Source organism: Sturnus vulgaris, chromosome 3 (assembly GCF_052056855.1).
Source record: "Sturnus vulgaris isolate bStuVul1 chromosome 3, bStuVul1.hap1, whole genome shotgun sequence".
NCBI lineage: Eukaryota > Metazoa > Chordata > Aves > Passeriformes > Sturnidae > Sturnus > Sturnus vulgaris.
The window spans coordinates 33,302,394-33,320,991 of record NC_142245.1 but is presented as its reverse complement, the minus strand read 5'-3'; the positions used below and the strand labels follow the sequence as shown (position 1 = coordinate 33,320,991).

The 18,598-nt window shown below is 36.4% G+C and overlaps 1 protein-coding gene across 3 annotated transcripts in view; it reads left to right on the top strand.

Annotated features, from left to right (window-relative positions):
* Positions 1-18,598, top strand: part of AKT3 (AKT serine/threonine kinase 3) — a 151,500-nt gene that overhangs the window by 1,126 nt on the left and 131,776 nt on the right. For 2 of the 3 annotated variants that reach the window (XM_088161335.1, XM_088161334.1), the window contains exon 2: positions 11,326-11,480. In XM_088161335.1, coding sequence (XP_088017461.1) covers positions 11,435-11,480 — 46 coding nt within the window. In that variant the 5' untranslated portion in view covers positions 11,326-11,434. Of the gene's footprint in view, positions 1-891; positions 911-2,573; positions 2,687-11,325; positions 11,481-18,598 lie in introns of those variants that run through there. The other variant, XM_088161333.1, reaches the window with a different exon arrangement.

Genomic DNA, 18,598 nt, shown 5'->3' with positions numbered 1-18,598 from the left:
ACCGTGCGAGGCTGTGCCTGGCAGGGGGTCAGCGCGGCGCCCCTCGGCAGCGGGATCGCAGCGCTATATATTGTACTTTAAATGCAAATGATCGTGATGTAACGAGCGCTACCGGGCTTATAGGCTGCGAGGTTGCTTTGTATGGGCACCGCTTCTTAGTTTACTTCTGGATGGGAATCCAAGAGGCGTGAAGTAGCCAGGGCTGTTTCACCTTCTCCCATGATACGTTGATTAAATGTAAAAAAAGAGAAATCTTGTTTCCCTACGGGTGGAAAGGATAAACAATTTAATCTCTCTTGACCTTTATTCTAGTTTTTTGGTTTTTTTTTTCTTTAATGCAGTTATTAGTTGATTGGCTTCTTGTATATATCTACATCATCTCATAATATTTATGAAAACATGTCCCAGTCTCTGTTTAAGAGTTTTATTAAAAAAATTATGATGTGCCTGATACCTGCACTGCCAACTTTTTTTCAGCACTGAAGAAATATAGAGCAGTCTCTTCTGCTAATGTTTGTTTAGATCTTGGTAAAACTTTGCTAAACATGGTTCCCTGCATTTTCCACATAGAGGGTTTTATTTCTCGAGGCAAGAAGCATGCAGATAAGTAGACCTTAACTCATGACAAGTAACATTTAAAGCATGATCTCCTGCTTCTGCCAGCTGCTCTATAGGCAAGACTTGCTCGTTTACAGGAATATGGAAAAAGTACATGAGCTAGAGAAGGAAGCTTATTTTGGCTTTTAAAGCAAGTGTACTACTCAAGTTTGTAGGACTGTTTGGTTTTGTTTTTTAATATTTTTTTTTTTTTTAGATTTTGGTAGGAGCCTATAAGTCAACCCCAATATCTTTAATTGGATTGGATTACTAATTATAGTCCATGTGGATATATTTTGGTTGGATGCAACCAGTAAGTCAAGTTCAAGTAAGGGCCAAAGAAAAACTTCAGAGATAAGATGTCTGTTTCCTAGAAGGCTACGTGTATTGTTTGAATAACTCTTTTTCTTTTTCTTAGTCTGATGTGAGTGCATGGTGTGTGTGTAAACACATAATGATAACAAGACTGTCTTCTTTTAGACAGTTTATTCCTATAGTGCATTACTCTAACTAGGTTTGAATGGATTCAGTAGTCTCCTTAGTTTCCTAAATAGGTTCACAGAAAATAGTATTTCAGTGTTCTGCTCCCTCATTTGTTCTGCATTTTGGGGCCAGATGCTGTGTTTTTGAGCAAAATGCTGCTATTCTAGGGGAAGCAGGTGAGAGAATTCAGACAGGTACTAGTTTTAACTTTGCCCCAGTTGAAGTAGATACAGTTACAAGGATTGGATAGCATTGATATGCACTAGAAATTGTTGACTGTTTGACACTGGAACAAATGCTTTGTGAAAGGGAAAATATTCTGGTGTGTTTTTTTAAAATTTCACTCAAAACCACTTACTAGTGCTCTGCAGTTGTTTGTAACCCAAGGTTCTATTTGCAAGACACTAACCAGAAACCGTATCTTGACTTCCTACTGTGTTTTGCAACAGCATGTGTATGAAGGTTCTATTATAACCAAAAGACCCTTCAGACTACTTGTAATTTGCCTAAGACCAAGTGACTGTGTTCTTTCACTTTCTGGGTGCACACTTTCCCAGTTTAAAGAGACCTACTGAATAATAATTTCTATGCCTAAGGAGTATTGTTTGTGAAATAACTTTGAAATACTCAATTGTTTTGGAAGTTATGAACCATTACTAAAATAGTTTGTGTTAAAATGGATTTGAGATTTCTGTGTTGTTCTGAGTATGAAGATGATGTGGATTCCTGTAACTGTTTGCTTACAGTTTCATTTTCCGCTGTTAATGCAACAGGTGATGTGGACTTGGCAACATGGTAACCTAGCTTTCCTTCAGTTTTGAAACAGAGACCCAATATTCTTTGACAGATTTTATGGTTCAGGCATGCTACTTATTTTAGTCTACATTGGAGAGTGGAAGGGCATGGACATATACTGACTGAAAACTTTGTTGTGCCATACTTTCAATTTTGACATGGATAATGCATAAATCAATTTATTTCATATTAAAGTAACCCACCATACTATAAATGCATGTTTTGTAGGGAGTTTGGTTGTGTCTATAACAAAACTCCTCTGTTCGCTTTTTTCCAGGAAATAGAATAAACATTCTGTTCAAAATGTGCAATATTGCCCTGGTGAACTACAGCAGCAATTCAAAAAGAGGGAAATAGTTAAATGTGTGCATTTATGAGTTTTGTTTAAGTTAAAAGGTTGCTTTTATTTTCAGAATTTGTATGAACTTTACAACCCACTTCTTGTTGAAGTACTGTCTTTTATAAGAAAAGACTGCCAACTTAAGTGCCCTTTCAATGTATTCCAGAATATTAGATTAATTTGTATTATCTTGGATTCTCATTCTCTTAGGGTAGGCCTAATAAGAATACCATGGAAGAGACAGGGGGTGCTTTCTAGCACAACATGTAGTTCAGGAAGTTTTGCATTGCTTGTGAGGAAAGGTGTGGTTTCAGTGAGAAACTTGCTTGTCAACCAATGCGTTTTCTTTTTGCTGTAGGGAAGAGACTTCCCCAGACCACAGGGTCTCTCTCCTTGGTAAATAAATGTGTTGCACAAGTTACTCTTCTCTGCAACAAGTTGTTGTGGTATAGAAAAGATTACTTTTTGAAGGTAAGTTACACAATAGCTGGAAAAGCTGATTCAAGCTGTTTAAAAATTAATGTTAAAGACTGAGAAACAACAACAAAAACCCCCAAAACAAACACCAAAAGCCCCCCAAAATCCCATCCCAACCGAAAACCTGCCAGCAAATACTAAAACATTGAATGTGAAAGTTAACTTTTTTGGGTTTTTTCTTAGCATAAAAATTAATCTTTAAAGGTTTGGTTTATACATTTATCTTGGGTAATTGTATGAACAACATTCTGGACTCCCTATAAGAGTTTATAAGTAAAACTTATTTAGGCGAATCACTAGTATGTACTAATAAAAAACTGCAAAAAAATCCAAGGGTATAATAGGTGATTATTTGGTAGTTTTTCTTGTTCCATGACTCTAGATCAATAAGTATGGGTATTTATGATGCATGCCAAGGATTTTAAACAGATTATTTTTTCCTTTATTTTTTAAAGATGTTGTTCAGGTGTAGTAGGAAGATGTAGCAGCTCACACTTCCAAAAACGTCTCCCCAGATTTAATAACATTAAATGTTACAGTCAAGGAGAGTAAGCATACTTGGCTTTTGTATGTGGAGGTGCTTATTTTTGCTCAATTTAAATGTTTCTTTGATTTTTGATACTATTTGTGTCAACACTTACTGTGTTTAGGATAAATAATATATGTTGAACCCATCTTGACCAATCTTCTTCTTCCCCATAATTCTGTGTGAATGTCTGAGCAATACTGATCAAAAATAGCATTAAGAACACATTGTTGCCCTGTGATATTTTTTCTCTGTAATATCCTGACTAAATAACAGTAGTGATTTTTAAATTCTCTTAAAAATTCAAATGGGACCTCAGTATTTCGTGTGCATGTCTGAATGACTTGAATGGTTTGCCAAACTTCCCTGCACTGTCCATGTGACAAAGGTGTTTGAATGCCTCCTATAGCAGAAGCAGAGGTGAAGACCCTGCTTCAGCTTTAGATCAATGAAGATCTCACCACTGCCTTTTTGTAGGTGTGGAATGCCAGTGCCCAACAGTCAACAGCTTCTTGTACAGCTGGTTTAACACCACACAATTAATGCAGTGGTTCTCAGTGGAGTCTCAGCAATCTTGCAAAACAATTTCTATCAACCAACACACATTTATTTTTTTTCCCTAAGCATTCAGTGTGTTTCTTGAGATATATAATTGTTTCAGCTTGTCTCATGAGCTTTTATTGAAATTATTATATACTTTTCTAAATGTATTGCTGCACTTTGAGAACAGAGAATTAAGGTTGTACCTGTGAGTGTCATATAATCTGACTTTTCATATAACATCTGCCAACCTTCACCTAGTGAGCTCTGTATGTAAGTTAGGGTTGTAGAGAATTCCTTCTGTCCTTAGGAAATCCAGGTCTAAGGTTGATGAAAATAATGCATTTTGAGTGTGAACAAGAAAATCTGAAGGTTTTAGGTTAGAAGTTGATTATGTTCTGGTCATGTTGCAATGTCAGGATTTGACAGTAGGTTCAGCGGTGTTTGGTTGCTCTGTAGGAAGGAATCACAAAGTTCATTCCTATTATAAGACAATTCAGAATTTGATTTATTCAATGTAGACATAATAAATAAAACCTCCTATGTAAGAGTTTAAAAGAAAGCTATTTGGTAGGCATGTCACTGAACTTTTCTCATCTTTTATATTAATAGTTTGATAAGCCTTTTTTGTTTTTCTCTATACTTCCTTGTTACTCATGAGTAGTTAATGTATTTCTGGTTTTTATTCAGTGGTATGCACAATACAGAGTTGTGCTGCAGAAAAGTTACCATCCCAGAAATAATTAAATACAAGAGTTTAATGAAACTTTGATCTGTATCTCTTGAAAGATATCTTTTAAAATCTCTCCTAGAATGACTAGGAATTTCCAGATTCTTTGAGCTTTTAAAAATCAGGTTAGGGTTTTTTTTTTCCTTGAGTCTTCTAGACTTAGAAAAGTAATTTTAGTTTGTTTTAAAAATATGGAACTTATGTTTATTTTTTCTTCACTGTTTAAGTATTTTCTAGACTATATTTTTAAAGACCAAAGGAACTTTGTCTCTAAAAGGCAAGGATTAATATTCCTACATTAATCCATGGCAAATTAAACTTATTACATGTGTTTTGAAGGGTTGAGTGAAGTAACATTATCATAGTTGTGATGCTCAGCTAATCCTTGATTTGTCTTCCTCTGAGTCTCAAAACTCTCCCAAGATCATTGCCTCAGTTATTTTTTTTAATGCATAATTTTAGCCCTCCCTTCATCTTTTCTACTTGAAATGTATTCTCTGGTTACATTTCAGACATATACTCTAATAAGTTTTATCTCTGCTCCTGTCTGCTTTTCAGCTATTGTTTTATGTGATTTGGGGGAGGAGAAAAAGGATTTAAAGCATTTTTGTCAATAAACACAAGGCAAAACAATGGGTTGTTAATGTTTCACATGGGATCTAAAGAAACAATTTAGTTACATTTAGAAACTTCCTTTATACCTTGGTAAACAAAGGCAAGGGTGGCTTTGTTCACCTTGCTTTAATTATACCTTTGTCCCTTAAAATAACTTGCTTTGTCATTGTAATGGGAAATAAAATACAGAATGATGTTTTCTTTCCTGATAAACTTATTCAGTTGCAGAATCTAAATAAAACATCTAACTTGTATATTAATATTTCAGTATGCCTGCATTCTCCTAACTAGGCTTATCTGAGCATATATTAGTTATGTGAAGCTTGTTGACATACTGAAAGCAAAAATAGAACACTGCAAATATTAAGCATACATGTAAGCATGCATTAAAAAGAGCTATTTAGATTTTCCAAATATGTTGGTTTCCCTTACCACAAGATGTAGGTCATTTTCCTATCACAACACTCATTATTCCAAATCAAAATTTACAAAGTAAAGTTATTGTGAGTGAATTTCTAATGCCAATTTTCTTAAAGTTCATTGTGGCTTTTAGTGTGAAATGTAGTTTAAAAAGTATTTGCAATGCCTGTCATGGAGATATCTTGGGATTTTTTGATATTTGTTTTAAAAACTCTAAATATGTCTACTTAGAAAGTACTTTAGGTATCTTTCAGAATTCTATGATGTTTACAATTTTACAAGTTTAGGATCTATTTTCTTTAAATAATCCTTTTATTTGTTGATTTCTTTGTCTTGTCCAATCAGTTCATCTTTTGTGTTGTTTTGTTTGTGGATTATTTTGTATTTATTTTTTCAATTTTTAATTGACTTAAATAAGTTGGACAAATACTATCTCCCTAAAGGTTCATTTTTTCTCAGTCTAAGTTGTGATAGTATTTAAATCTTTCAGTATAACCAGAATTCCAGAATAGGTGGTTTATAAAAGCCGGTATGCATACTTCATACTTTTTAGATAAAGCACTCACCTGAGTGTGATTCTTCCACAAACAATATAGTCTAATTTGATTTAGCCAGTTTTGTAGCACTCTCTGTTCTGTCATATAGTCTTTTGTGTAATTTTTGATGATGTGCAATATATCCTCTAATTGTTTGGCCAGCTTTGCTAGGCGAGGAGGATATGCATGTGTTTTTCATATAAATAAAACCTGGATTTCAGCTTCCATTCCTAAAGATAACTCTGGTTTTAATTTAGAGCTTTGACATTTTGAATTCCTTGCTCTGGGAGTGCAACCTGCATTGGAAACAGTTACAGCCTGCTCGGTTTTTTGGGAGGAGTCAAACTCAAATTTGAGAAGAACTCTTAATAGCTTCATCTGCTACAAAAAAAAAAAAAAAAAAAAAAAAAAAAAAAAAAAAGCCCCCAAAGCAAGGAAGCAAAAGTGATGGAAACCACTGTGAACTGCTTTTGGTGATATGGGTATTGTGTGCATGCACAAAATGATTCAGTTGCTTTTCTGAAAAATTAAGAGATAGAGATGATGAGATTTGGCTCTGCTTACATGGAGGACCAAAGAATCTCAGTGAGTCAGACAGAGGGAATCAGAAAGGTTCACTTACTGTTCTTTTCTCCCCAAACATTTTGCTAAACAAATGATTACTTTTAAAAAGGGAAAATGGTAGTACTCATATATTAAGAGAACAAGGTTGGATGATTCACTGAGTTGATAATGGTACAAGAAGTCACGGGGATCATCTCTGGAAGCACTGAAATTGGTTCTCCTGGTATTCTCTCTGGTAACTTGAGTTGGTAAATGTGAGAGTTTCTGTTTTTTTCTCAGCTCCAAAATTGTTGAAAGTAGAAGCCTGTGTTTATGAAAGTTCTTACAACAGAGACTGAATCATACAATTTACACTGAATTTATGGGTGCTGTCTTCTTTACTCAGCTGTCTCTTGTCATGGGGAGAATGGGAGGATGCCCAGATTTCAAAGGAGTCTTGTCTGTTCTTTTGAATCTCAATGATAATTCATTTGCACATAGTGGTTGTTAAGTGTAGACCTGAGACACTCTTTTTAGTTCTTCTGCTTGGAAGGGATTTCTTTCCTTCTCACTGTTCACCAGGTCTCTGTAGGTAGCTGACTGCTGTGATGGGCATGAGAGCCTCCTTTAATTTAAAAACAGAAGCTGGGGAAAAGCCATCTTTCTACTGAATGGTCCATTGCTCATTTTAATTGTCAATCTTATAGTTCCCATATGGTAGCATCGTGAAGTAAGATGGTTCCTCTCTATATTACTGATAATCTTAAAGTTCAAGATAAAAACTGAGAAGATGTTGGCTAGTTTTTACCGTGGCTCAGGGAGACTATGAGCCTTGGCACAGGGAGCTAGAACTCTGTTGCTTGTAGTAGTCTCTGCTTAATCTTTGGTCAGAAAGTTGCCTTTGCAACCATTACAACTAGGAGCTTAAAAGTATAATACTAGCTCTTTAGAAGTGTGCTGAATTGTTTTACCTCACACTATGAAAGTGGCTTAATAACTTCCTGAAGAAAAAAGGAAAAGTTATGTATTTTTTATGAGATAAAACCCCCCAGCAGGTGTTTGCATAGACTCACTTAGGCTGGAAAAGATCTTTCCAACCACTAACCTAGTACTGCCAAGTCCAGCACTAAACTGTGTCCCTAAGTTCTTCACATCACTGATTGTAATGGAGTAAATTTTTATACCTTCATCGTAAAGCATGCTGACAGTGAGTTCTTGTGTGCACTGTGCATATACGTAACTATCTGATACACACAATGTACTGTTGGAAAAATATCTTCCAAGTTTGATAAGATACAAAAAAGTGTGTTTGTATGGGGGGAAGCAATATGATGTGTTCTCTAGTTGCTGGAAAATGTATAAAAGCAAGTCAAGTTCTTCCCTGTAAGAAGCACCTGTAATGCAAAACATCGTCAAATTCTGTTCTAACATATTTTTCTCCTATTTCTGTGGGTTCATCCTATATAGCAGTAAGGTAAACTGTAAAAATTACTGCATACCAGCTGCTGATACTTCAAGTGCATTGGGAGAGAATTGATTGCTAACAAGTATTTGAGTTCGATGCCAGATGTGCAGAATAAACATTCCTGTATCTTTTCTTGAAGTAGCTGAACTATAGATGAAATACTGTTTTCAAGTGAGAGTTCTATGTGTTTCAGACAAGTCCTTTGCATCTATACACAATTCTTTATTACATCTTTAGGGAAGATGGCTTTTGTCTGACTATTTTTCACTATAAGGTCAGTTTTGGTCACGATAAGAAGTAATTCTCAAAATTCTGCTCTTCTGGAGCATTGGTGAATGACTTTTAGAGTAAAGGAGTACAGCTTTTAGAAAGGCTTAAAGGCATTTAATAAGGAATAATATTACAGATGCTTACAAATGGCTTCCTGAAAGTATAGCGTGCACATATAACCTTTATTTTCATTAGCTTCTTAATGCTTTGATTTATCTCCTTCAGCTTCCTATGTAATTCAGCTTGACTTTTAATTACCCACTAATGGAGCAATCAATACAACCATAGAACTGTTGTTAATTCTAAAGTTGTTTCTGGTAATACAGTGAAGCTAAACTGAGGATAGTGCAGTTAATTTTATCACCATATTTGTGTGATTTTTGTATTTTGAGGATTTTGTTCAAAATTCAGTAAAGCAGTACATGTGATGGGTGGGATGCAAGCCTACAGACATAGACTTGAGGTTGTTTCAGGCACTGTCTGACATGAAAGTCGGTCATAGATCAGATTTTGATTGCATAACACTAACTAAATTGTAATCAGTGGGTAAATAGGGAGCTTCCAGCATGAATTCATTCATAAATCATGGACTGATTGATCAGTCTGTGGGCAGACAAGATTTTTGCTACTTAGTACAGAAGTTAATTTCTTATAGCTATGTCTTTACCAGTAAGAATAAATAATTGCACTATTCACAGGTGCCCACCAAAAATGGAAAGTACATTAAATTTGCCCAAAGGGTAAAATGTACTGCAGCATATGCCAGCCCATGGTAAATACTGAGTGCCACATTGCTTCTTGTGTCTTTATAGCTGGGAAAAAAAAATTCAACTGTGATTATTTCTCAGAGAATGCAATGAAAGTCTTGTAGAAAACTGAACTTAAGTTGGGTGTTTGGAAATTGATGTGCTTACACTTCCTTCCCAGAACAGCTGCTCTTAGGTCACAGTTGTTTGACACCCACCTCTGGGCTTTGTAAAGATTTATGTGTTTGTAATAAGAGCTGATGCTGTGCTGCGCTGATCCAGAACGGCAGAACAGCAGCCTGCTTTCAGGCACGTGTCTTAATCTGTCAGATCTCTTTTCATGCACAGCTGATAGACTTGCTTATCTCGTTTGAAGCATGCAAACAAAAGTTCTGATAATGTCTGACCCAGAAATTAGCTCTCACATTAGTAAGGTGCAGGATGGGGAAATGCATGCTTTGGTTATTTCTGCTGTAGTGACTTGCATATAATATCATGCATCAGCAGCTAAAGTTAGATCAATTAACATCTGTAAAGCGTTCTCATGTCCTTCCAAAATGTACATAACATTTTCTTTTAACTCTTATGAAAGCTTAATTGAGGTGTGTTTCTATAGACACAGGTGTGTGATGCCAATGCCAAAGGTTGTGTGTCACCTGCACAGGTCTCACTGCCGTATCTGCCAGTGCTGTGGGGATGTCCTAGAGACACAGTAGTCAATATTGCTTAAACTTTACAGAATTAGTGAGTTTAACTTTGTGATTTTTACTTTTATGCGTTCGAATTACTGAGTGTTTTTGAAAAAAAAAATAGTTTACTGAAACCAAGACTTAAATGGGCACACTAGACGGTTTCTGTAAAATTGTGTTGTACTGTATTTTTGTGGCATACCACCTGAAAAAATACTCATGCTAAGTTGTATTTTGCATGTTACACCATCCATGCAGAAGTAGCCTTCTATCTAGCTGCTGTGTCATGCATATACACATATTTCAAAGGATAAATAAGAAATAACCTCTATGTCTATACTGGTTTCATTTTTAGTTTGTACTTGATCGTGTTAAAGTAACTGATTTCCCAGTGCTTTCTTCATTCATTTGTTGCACAGATTGCTTCTAGCACAATCATATTTGTTTCTTTCCTGTTTATATTTGTTGGTCAGCCTACTAAATGGATATGTCTGGGCTGCATTTGATAGCACTAAACTTGTGTGGGGGTTCCTGTTCTGTGCCACCACTGTGTACATGTCTCCTCCTGTGTGTAGAGCTGTGGAAGGGTGCTCCTCCACCATCAGAGAAATCCCATTTCTTTGCTTCCCATGCTTTTCTGGATGAGCATTATTTGAATGCTTCTCTTTATTTTGAAGGTTAGAGGGGAAAGGCAGTTTGCTGGCAAAAGGAAACATCTCCTGGCCTCTGGCTTCTCTTCCTACTTAATTGTAATGCTATTTTATCTCTTCTTCACAGCTGTTAGGTACTCTGGGAGTGAGGTGGTCAAAAGAAAGGGTTGTGGCTTCTGAGAGTGCTATGTCCTGTTCCAGGACTAATTTCCCTTCTGTGCCCTACAGGCTGAGGTTTGTAGGGAAAAGAGCACTCTTGTCACTGCCTGGCTTAAAGCTTTGAGAGAACGTGCACTCCTTTCTATAAACTGAACATTGGGGGGTGTTTTTGGTTAATTTGTACTTATAAGAAGTTGTTTTTCTCTTTGTGTACTTGGAGCTGACGCTGTTTTTGAAAAACTCTTGTAAATTCAGGATTTGTATTGGCTATAATAATATTATAGTGGAAGTAGCAAAAATGTAACCTTTCATTCCATTTTCTCACACTCTTAATGTGAAGGTGGCCATAATAGAGGAAGCACTTGTCCATTGCGTGGGTTCTGACAACTGTGGGAACAGGGAAAGCTCCTGTGTGTTCAGAGCTGTGCCTTTGAAGCAGGGCCGGCAGCCTTTCATTTAACAGCATCCTGTGCATTAGTACGAGAGATTTCTGCTGTGCGCCTTTTATAAAAGTGCCATATGACTTAAATTTTAACACATTCTGCTGCTTTTTAGTATTGTAGTGTTCATGGAAAATGTGCTGTAAGACTAGAAACATGATTGTGTTATACAGTTAATTAAAAATAAAGGCAGATTTTTAATATGAGCTCAGTCAGTGAAATACATCAACAAAGACTTTTTTGTTGGCTGTCAAGTGAGAAAAACAGAAAAGACTCAAATTCTTTCTCTAATATTTCCTTCCAGTCTGACTCATCAGTAGAAATTGTGAAGAGCTGCAGAAGAGAAGCCAAGCAGACAAGCTGATAACTCAAAGAAATACTCTTTTGAGTTTGGGGTTCAGAGTGGAGTCATCATGAGCGATGTTACCATTGTGAAGGAAGGCTGGGTACAGAAGAGGGGTAAGTTCTACCTTTTAATGGGAAGTGCTTCTGGTGTCTCCTACAGTGTGTGCAATGATATGACATGGTTACACAGATGAATGTTCTTGATTTATCTTCTGGTCTGGAGCAATCTGACCATATGGTCACATTAAGGCCTTGCTGGTATTGATACATAACCCTCAGCACTGCCCCAGTTTGTGGGGGTAGCTGACAGTGCAGAGAAAGTTGGACTCAGTAGTTCCCACTTCACCTTGAGCATTGTTGCTGCAGCTGCTGTTACCTGTGCATCAGACTAAGCTGGCTGTTGTGGCAGCTGGAAGAGGCAGTAATAGAGCTGTGCAGTCAAAGGTTGCCTGGAAGCTGCTGTAGGTGTGATACTTTGTGTGAAATTTCCTAGATGCCAAAATCATTCAGTGTGTCTCAGCTTGTATTACAGATGCAAGTCCCAGTAAAATCAACATAATACTTGCATAAAGCTCAGCATGCACCTAATGACTTAGCAGACCTGGAAGTCATATGATTAAAGAATATATTCCTAACTATAAGCCAGTATAAAGTATGATTTTCTGTTATATTTGAATTCCTGTGAATTCTTGAGATGTCTCTTTAAAATGTTTCACCATGTGATTTGCAAATTTAGGGAGGTTGCTGTATGTTCAGCTTTGAATGTGAAACCTCTAGTCATATCTGCATTCATGTCATGTGATGAACTTTGGATGAAATCTTCCATGCTCTGTGCTGCTCTGCTTTAGGTTGTGGTTGCACACATGATTATTTTCAAAAGAATATGACCTCTCTCACAGAGAGGAGGTGATCTGGATTTTAGGGTGATTTATGCCATGAGTTTCTGTGATCCTAGCCCAGAAAGATTAGACTGAAATAGTGGGAACAAAATTACCCTTTAATTTACAAAGAAATCCTTTGCTTCAATAGCAGTGTGTGAAGACAAAGATCATTATTAGCCTTATTATTGCAGATTGACATAAAATGTCAAGGAAGGCAAGATAATGAGAGAAAATTTTATTATTCTTTTATTATTCCTGCATAAATTGTATTTCTGGATGCATTATGGGTATTGTAAATGAAAATGAGCTAAACAATGTTAAGCTTAAGGCCTGCTTCCTATTTTGGAGTATATACCTGTATTTATCACAAATAGTATTTTACATGACAGGAACTATTTAAACATTTAAATTATTTTTCCTTTCCACCTTGTTGTTGTTTACTCAGTTTGGAGATCTGATTTCCGTTTTTGATTCTTTCATATACATTTCTTTCAAATGTATTTGAATGGTTAGGATGCTCCAAATCATTTTCTTTTACATGGCACGAGTTCCTTCAGGTAATACTGCTCATTCTTATTACAACTGCTATCAACTCTATGAGCACTGGAAATGCATATATTAATTACTGGTATCCAGAAAGGGACAATTTACACTGAAATTCAATGTCTTACTTAATATTTGAAATTCTGAAATGTTAAATAAAGGCTTTTCTTCTCACCCTGTTTTACTATCAATTAATTGAAGAAAAGCCCACCAAGTTGACATTTTGAGGTCAGTTTTGTTAGTAATTGTTTTATTTTCCAATTAAAGACAATTCATGGCATGCATTTTTCTTATCATAAATAACTTTGAATTTATGGTTGTTGTTTCTTTTTTCTTCTTGCTATATGTAACTATGTAGGTTTTAGTGGGAATTTTTAAATTGCATCCAATATTGTCCTTAATTTTCTTTGACTTATTCTGGTTGTTGGTGGTTTAAAATGTTTCTTTTGTTTGTTTCTGAAAACAAAAGGAAAAGCACGGTTGTGTTTCATAATGCTAAGAATTCATAAGTGTTTTATTCAATGGTTGCACATTTCATGTAACTACACATTTTTACTCTGACCTTGCTCTGGGGCAAGAAAATCAAAACTGTTAAGTGCATTTGTTAAATTTTGCCAGGAAAAAGTATCGAACTTTAATCTATATTCTGAGAATACGCTCAGTAAACACTTATTTTGGCAGCTCTATATTCTCTTCTCTAAGAAGCATCGTGGGACTGGGTAAAGCTGTCTTGCTTCCACAGGAGATCATTCTGTTGCAGTTTTAAAGTGAATTCTTTGCTCATCAACACTTGATACTCACTGGCTCAGTTCACAGGCTGGTTTTGGTAGGTACAAGCTATGTTCCACTTGGAGAAGGGTGAGTGTGGGATCCCTTCTCCAGGCAGACATGGAATGAATTCCAGCCCCAGTGACTGGTCCTTTGGACAGCCCTGAGCCAAGTGTATGGTGCAGCATACATTTCTGAGCCTCCAGACTGAATTTATCTGGAAATAAAACTTGTGAACCCTTCCTGCTGGGAACACAGGGACCTGGGCTGCTTCATTTGGCTGATGTTTCTGTTATGCTGAATTACTTGGTCATGTGACTATAGCCCTGAACCTTTAAAAATTGTCCCCTCCAGCAGTCAGTGTGGTTTGTGATACAAGGAAAGGGAAAAGAATCCAACTTCTTTTTGTGATTCACAGCCTAGTCAGGAGTGTGGGGATGACTTGAAGGTATTGGGACGAAAAATGGTTTTGAGGAGGTGTCTAATAAGTTGGCCCATTACAAAGGCAAGTTAGGTGAGCTCAATGTAGAAATGAGAGGGGAGGACTAAAAATAGAGCTGGGGATCTCTTCCTGAATTGAGATTCTGCTAGAGAGAGGCTAGGGAAGACAGGGTATGTTAGAGCACTCTGAAAGGCTGTGAAAGGCAGTGAAAAGATGTTTGCTTTATTATTATTCTTAGTGCTGTATCCATGTCAGTAATAGAGGGCTGAGAGCTATATGTTTTTAAGGTTTTCAGCCTGCTGTTGAGCACTGAAGAATCAGATGTGATGCTACACAGTTGGCTTCAAAGCCCTCTTTTTCTTTGTGTGCTTAAATGAGGCACCCATTAAAGTATTAATGTTTTACTCAAAGTTAAGAAATGGCAGGATTAAGTTTTTTTGAGACTCATCATACTAGGGCTTTGAGTAGTCTTTAGGAGAAGCAGTTTCAGTGTGGTGAGAGTAGATGATACTGTGGAAGAGTAAGCTGTTGAATATGAAAAGTCAAATGAGCAGAGATGACAGGCTGGAGGTGAGAACTTTGGACAAGAGAAGACACCAAGCCCAGGGGGAAGCAGTGCCTGAGAAGCTTGGGGAACCTCGGGTCCCAGGTGAAAGGAGACCCTGAAGCACAGTGCCGGGTGTGCCTGAGCAGGTAATGAAGCCCAGTGAGAGCAGGTTCCGAGAGTGAAATAATTGGTGTTGAGGACTTGATACCTATCTACACTTAGTGCATTTGTACAGTGAAGTGGGTGTTAATTTGGACTGGCTTCTGTCTGCTTCTGTGTCCCTTTGGCAGTGGTAGTGCTCCTGGAGTACATCCTGTGGTTTTTAGTTTCATCTGAGAGGAGCCAGGTTTGTGCACTGTGGGACTGCTTCAAGCAGCAGATGAAAGTGCATTAACTAGGGTGGTGGGCAGATTTGCTGCAAAAGCACTTTCCTTATCTGAACTAATTCAGGTCCCTGTGAGACATCAGAACTTGAACTAGTGGAGAACCAGCAGAGCAGTCTCCTTAGAGTGGAGTCTCTGCTCAGGCAAGAGAGGAGTGGGAATGCATTCTGTAAGGATGGCTTTGTGGCTGGAACTTACTGTCTTAGATCCAGTGACAAGAACCAGGCAGCTCATGGCCGGTGTCCACGTGTGGCTGCAAAGATATTGTTGCAATTCACTGGCTTAGTGAGGATAATTTTTGTTTCTGTTCCCCAGCTATACCTGTAGCCAGATTAGGAGAGAGATGCATTGTCTCTTCCTCTATGAATTTACTTTTTAGATGACACCAACATCTTTCCTTGTAATGCACACAGAAAGGGAAGCTGTTTTGACAAAAAACCTTAAATACAGTTAGATGAACCTAGTTGCTGATATGCAGAAATTAAATATTTGACATTATTGCAGTTAGTGTAAGCACTCTGCAGTAATTGCTAAAATGACTTTTACATTTTGGATTTGCAGAGGACAATGTTTTGCAGAGTGAGTATCTTTAAATTTATGTAAAGGTTAGTATCCTTAATTTTACTTAACATGCTTTTACTGTATTTACTAAATTAAATTACATGATTTGCAGAGAGGGATATATTTTTAATTTATCAGTTTGGAAACAGATTTTTTTTGTTACATGATGAACATGCCTAGTGTGATTTGGGCTGTATCATTACAGAAGTGAGTTTTATGCATATAATTCGTGTGGTATTTTTTCTTTAAAGCCAAAGTTTTCTGAGTTGTAGACGTGACCTTGTCTGTGGTCTATAATAGTCACAACAATTAGATTTAAGAATCTTTCATAACTATGCTTAATTGCAACCTAATTTCTTTATATATAACCTGTGCACAGAATTTCAATTAATTTAAACATATGACAGGATTTAAGAGTTTCTGTTACCATGTTATTGAAAGATCATTAGGGACAAAGGAAGAATTGACACAGATGCTAACTTTTTAAAGGACCCAGTTTTAAATTTAATGTGTCAGCTAACTTTGTCTTTAATTGAAAGAGTAAGGTTTTGGTGAGGATATACCTAGTGTGTAAGCACAACACCATGGCTAAATCATTGTTTAAAGACAAAGCAATACGTTAGTTTAAATTAGTGCTTGTGTTGCCACACTTCGATTGCCTTTCCTCTGTTTGGGCTTTGGTGTTCTGGTGTGGTGTGTTAGGTAATGCAGTTTGCCATGGCTCACATGGTGTACATGTACCAGCATTCCAGTTTTGTGGAGAGGGAACCGAAGTCCAAAAGTGTTGGGGCTTAACTGTAATAGCTTAAGAAGTTTGATGTAATGAGATGGTGGTAAAAAAACAGATGTCATGAAGCTTTCCTGTAATGAGATTGTCCTGTAAATAGTGTATCACTGAAATACTGTAATATGATTTTTCACTCAATGTTTTTATTTTTCTTTTTTTCCTTCTTTTTTAAAAATACTTTCAGAATTTCTTCATATATAAAATTGAAGAACTGTTAGTATTTCTAAACTCATACAGTTCATAGAATGTGTTTGATTTACTGTGATGGAATTGACTCAGCTCTGCTCTGTTTTCATTTTTGAAATTCAGGACATGATGCAGGTGTCATGGGATTTTGAGAAATAACTGTGTGCAAAATATTTACTGTTGTTATATCTTCTTTCAAGAAGAATAAATAGTGTAATGGAATAAATCTATTGTTCCAAATACTAATAGAATTGTTGTTTAAAGTACAAATTGTTTATAGTCTTTAATGTCTTCTCCCTCCTCCCCCTGGCTCAAATCCAGAAAAAGAACTGTATTATTTCATGTAGTGGACATTGGGTTGTACAGTTGAACCAAGACCAAACAGATGTTAATTTTGGAAATACACTCTGGAGATAAAGTTCATATGGTATGTTTGAGTTGTTGTTGGTTTTTTTTGTTTTGTTTTGGGTTTTTTTGGTATGTTTTTTTAATGGGGGCATAAATGCCTTGATTGGAAAATTAATCTCAGAAGTTATGGTATTAATTGAGTGTTATTCACAACCTGTCAGAAATCTTGTTTGCAGATTGTCTGAATTATTTGAGCAATTTAACACACCTCTAACAAATACAAATTTAAATAGACTATGTTGAACATCTGCTACACAAAGTAGAAGAAATTTAAAGAATTTTTTTCTAATTGTCTTAGCAAATAGTATTTAAGATAAAGTCTTGATTGATAAATGACTTGAAACTAAACAAGCCTTTCATATTGTAGTTGTTCTACTCTCATTCCATCTAATGAATGCAAAATGTGAAGTTCCAACAAAATATATGAATGTAAAAGAGGCAGTTCCGTGTGGACCAAAGGGAGGAAAAATGGCACTGTGACCTTCTTTGTATCCTTATATGGTAGCTAGATTTTTTTTTTTTTTAATTACCAGATAGTTAAGAGACAGCTGTATCTTGCACTCAGTTTAGAAATGGGTTTAGGTAGATCTGTAAAGTTGCTTGTAGTCAGCACTGTTTGGGGGTTTTTTGTTTGTTTGTAGGTATTGTTGATTTTTTTTTGTTGTTTTTGTATTTTGTTTGTTTAGGTGTTGGTTTTTCCCCCCCCCCCCCCCATACCCTATGAGCAGAGATCTATGTATTTAGATGCTGGTTTCCTGCAGCTAGCCCACTGGGAAAGGAGTTCCTCTGAGCCCTTTCTCTGTCCCACTCACTTTGTAGTTGACTACCAAGATCTTCCTTTTGGAATAATTATAACCTTTTTATCCATACTTTTCCATGAAGAGGATCAGAGCCATATGAAAACCTTAAAATTGATGTAACTAGGATGAGGTGTTCTCTTTGCTAAATAACTTTATTCCAGATACGTTTTAGGTAGTGCATAGGTGAGTGCAATTTTTGCAGCTCTCTACCTTGTACTATTACCAGTTTATGTTCTTAAAGGCAGTTTGCAATAGAGATTGAAGCATGAAATGCAAAGTATTTAAACAGTCTCAAGATTATCCTTGCTGCAATATCTTTGTTGAATGCCAGTTTAGATAATTGTGCATGGTTGATTAATTTTAAATTTTTTTTTAAATTGTTTTTGTTTCATTATAGCTATAATAGAGACTGTTACAAGTTTTTTAATGATTATACAGTTTTGGTTCTCATCAGTAAAAATGAAGCTCTCATACATGGAGCTGTATTGTAGATGATAGTGGCTAAAATTCTGTGCATGTTCTTCAATTGAATGTATTAGTTCCTATCAGTAATATGTCAGATAGAAGACACAGGAGTATCTTCAAATGGAGGAAGGTGTTCTGTGTCTGTAATAATAGTATATTATTAACATGGAACATTCATGGGCATAGCAATATATTTAACCTTGGAACTACTGATGTTCAGATTTCTGAAAAGAAGTTAACCAAATTCAATACCTAAATCGACTCTTTGTTTTCCCTGCAGTTGCTTGTAAGGCATGTTTCTGGTGCTTATCACATTGGGCTTAGAGCTTTTGCATTTCCTGAGTTTTATGGTAGAAAAGTGTTTTTGCTATTCCTGACAGCAACGAGTTGCTTGTTACACAGGAAAATACCTGGGCAATGGGAGTTCTGGAGTGTTCTGCACCCACTGGCCTTACATGTTC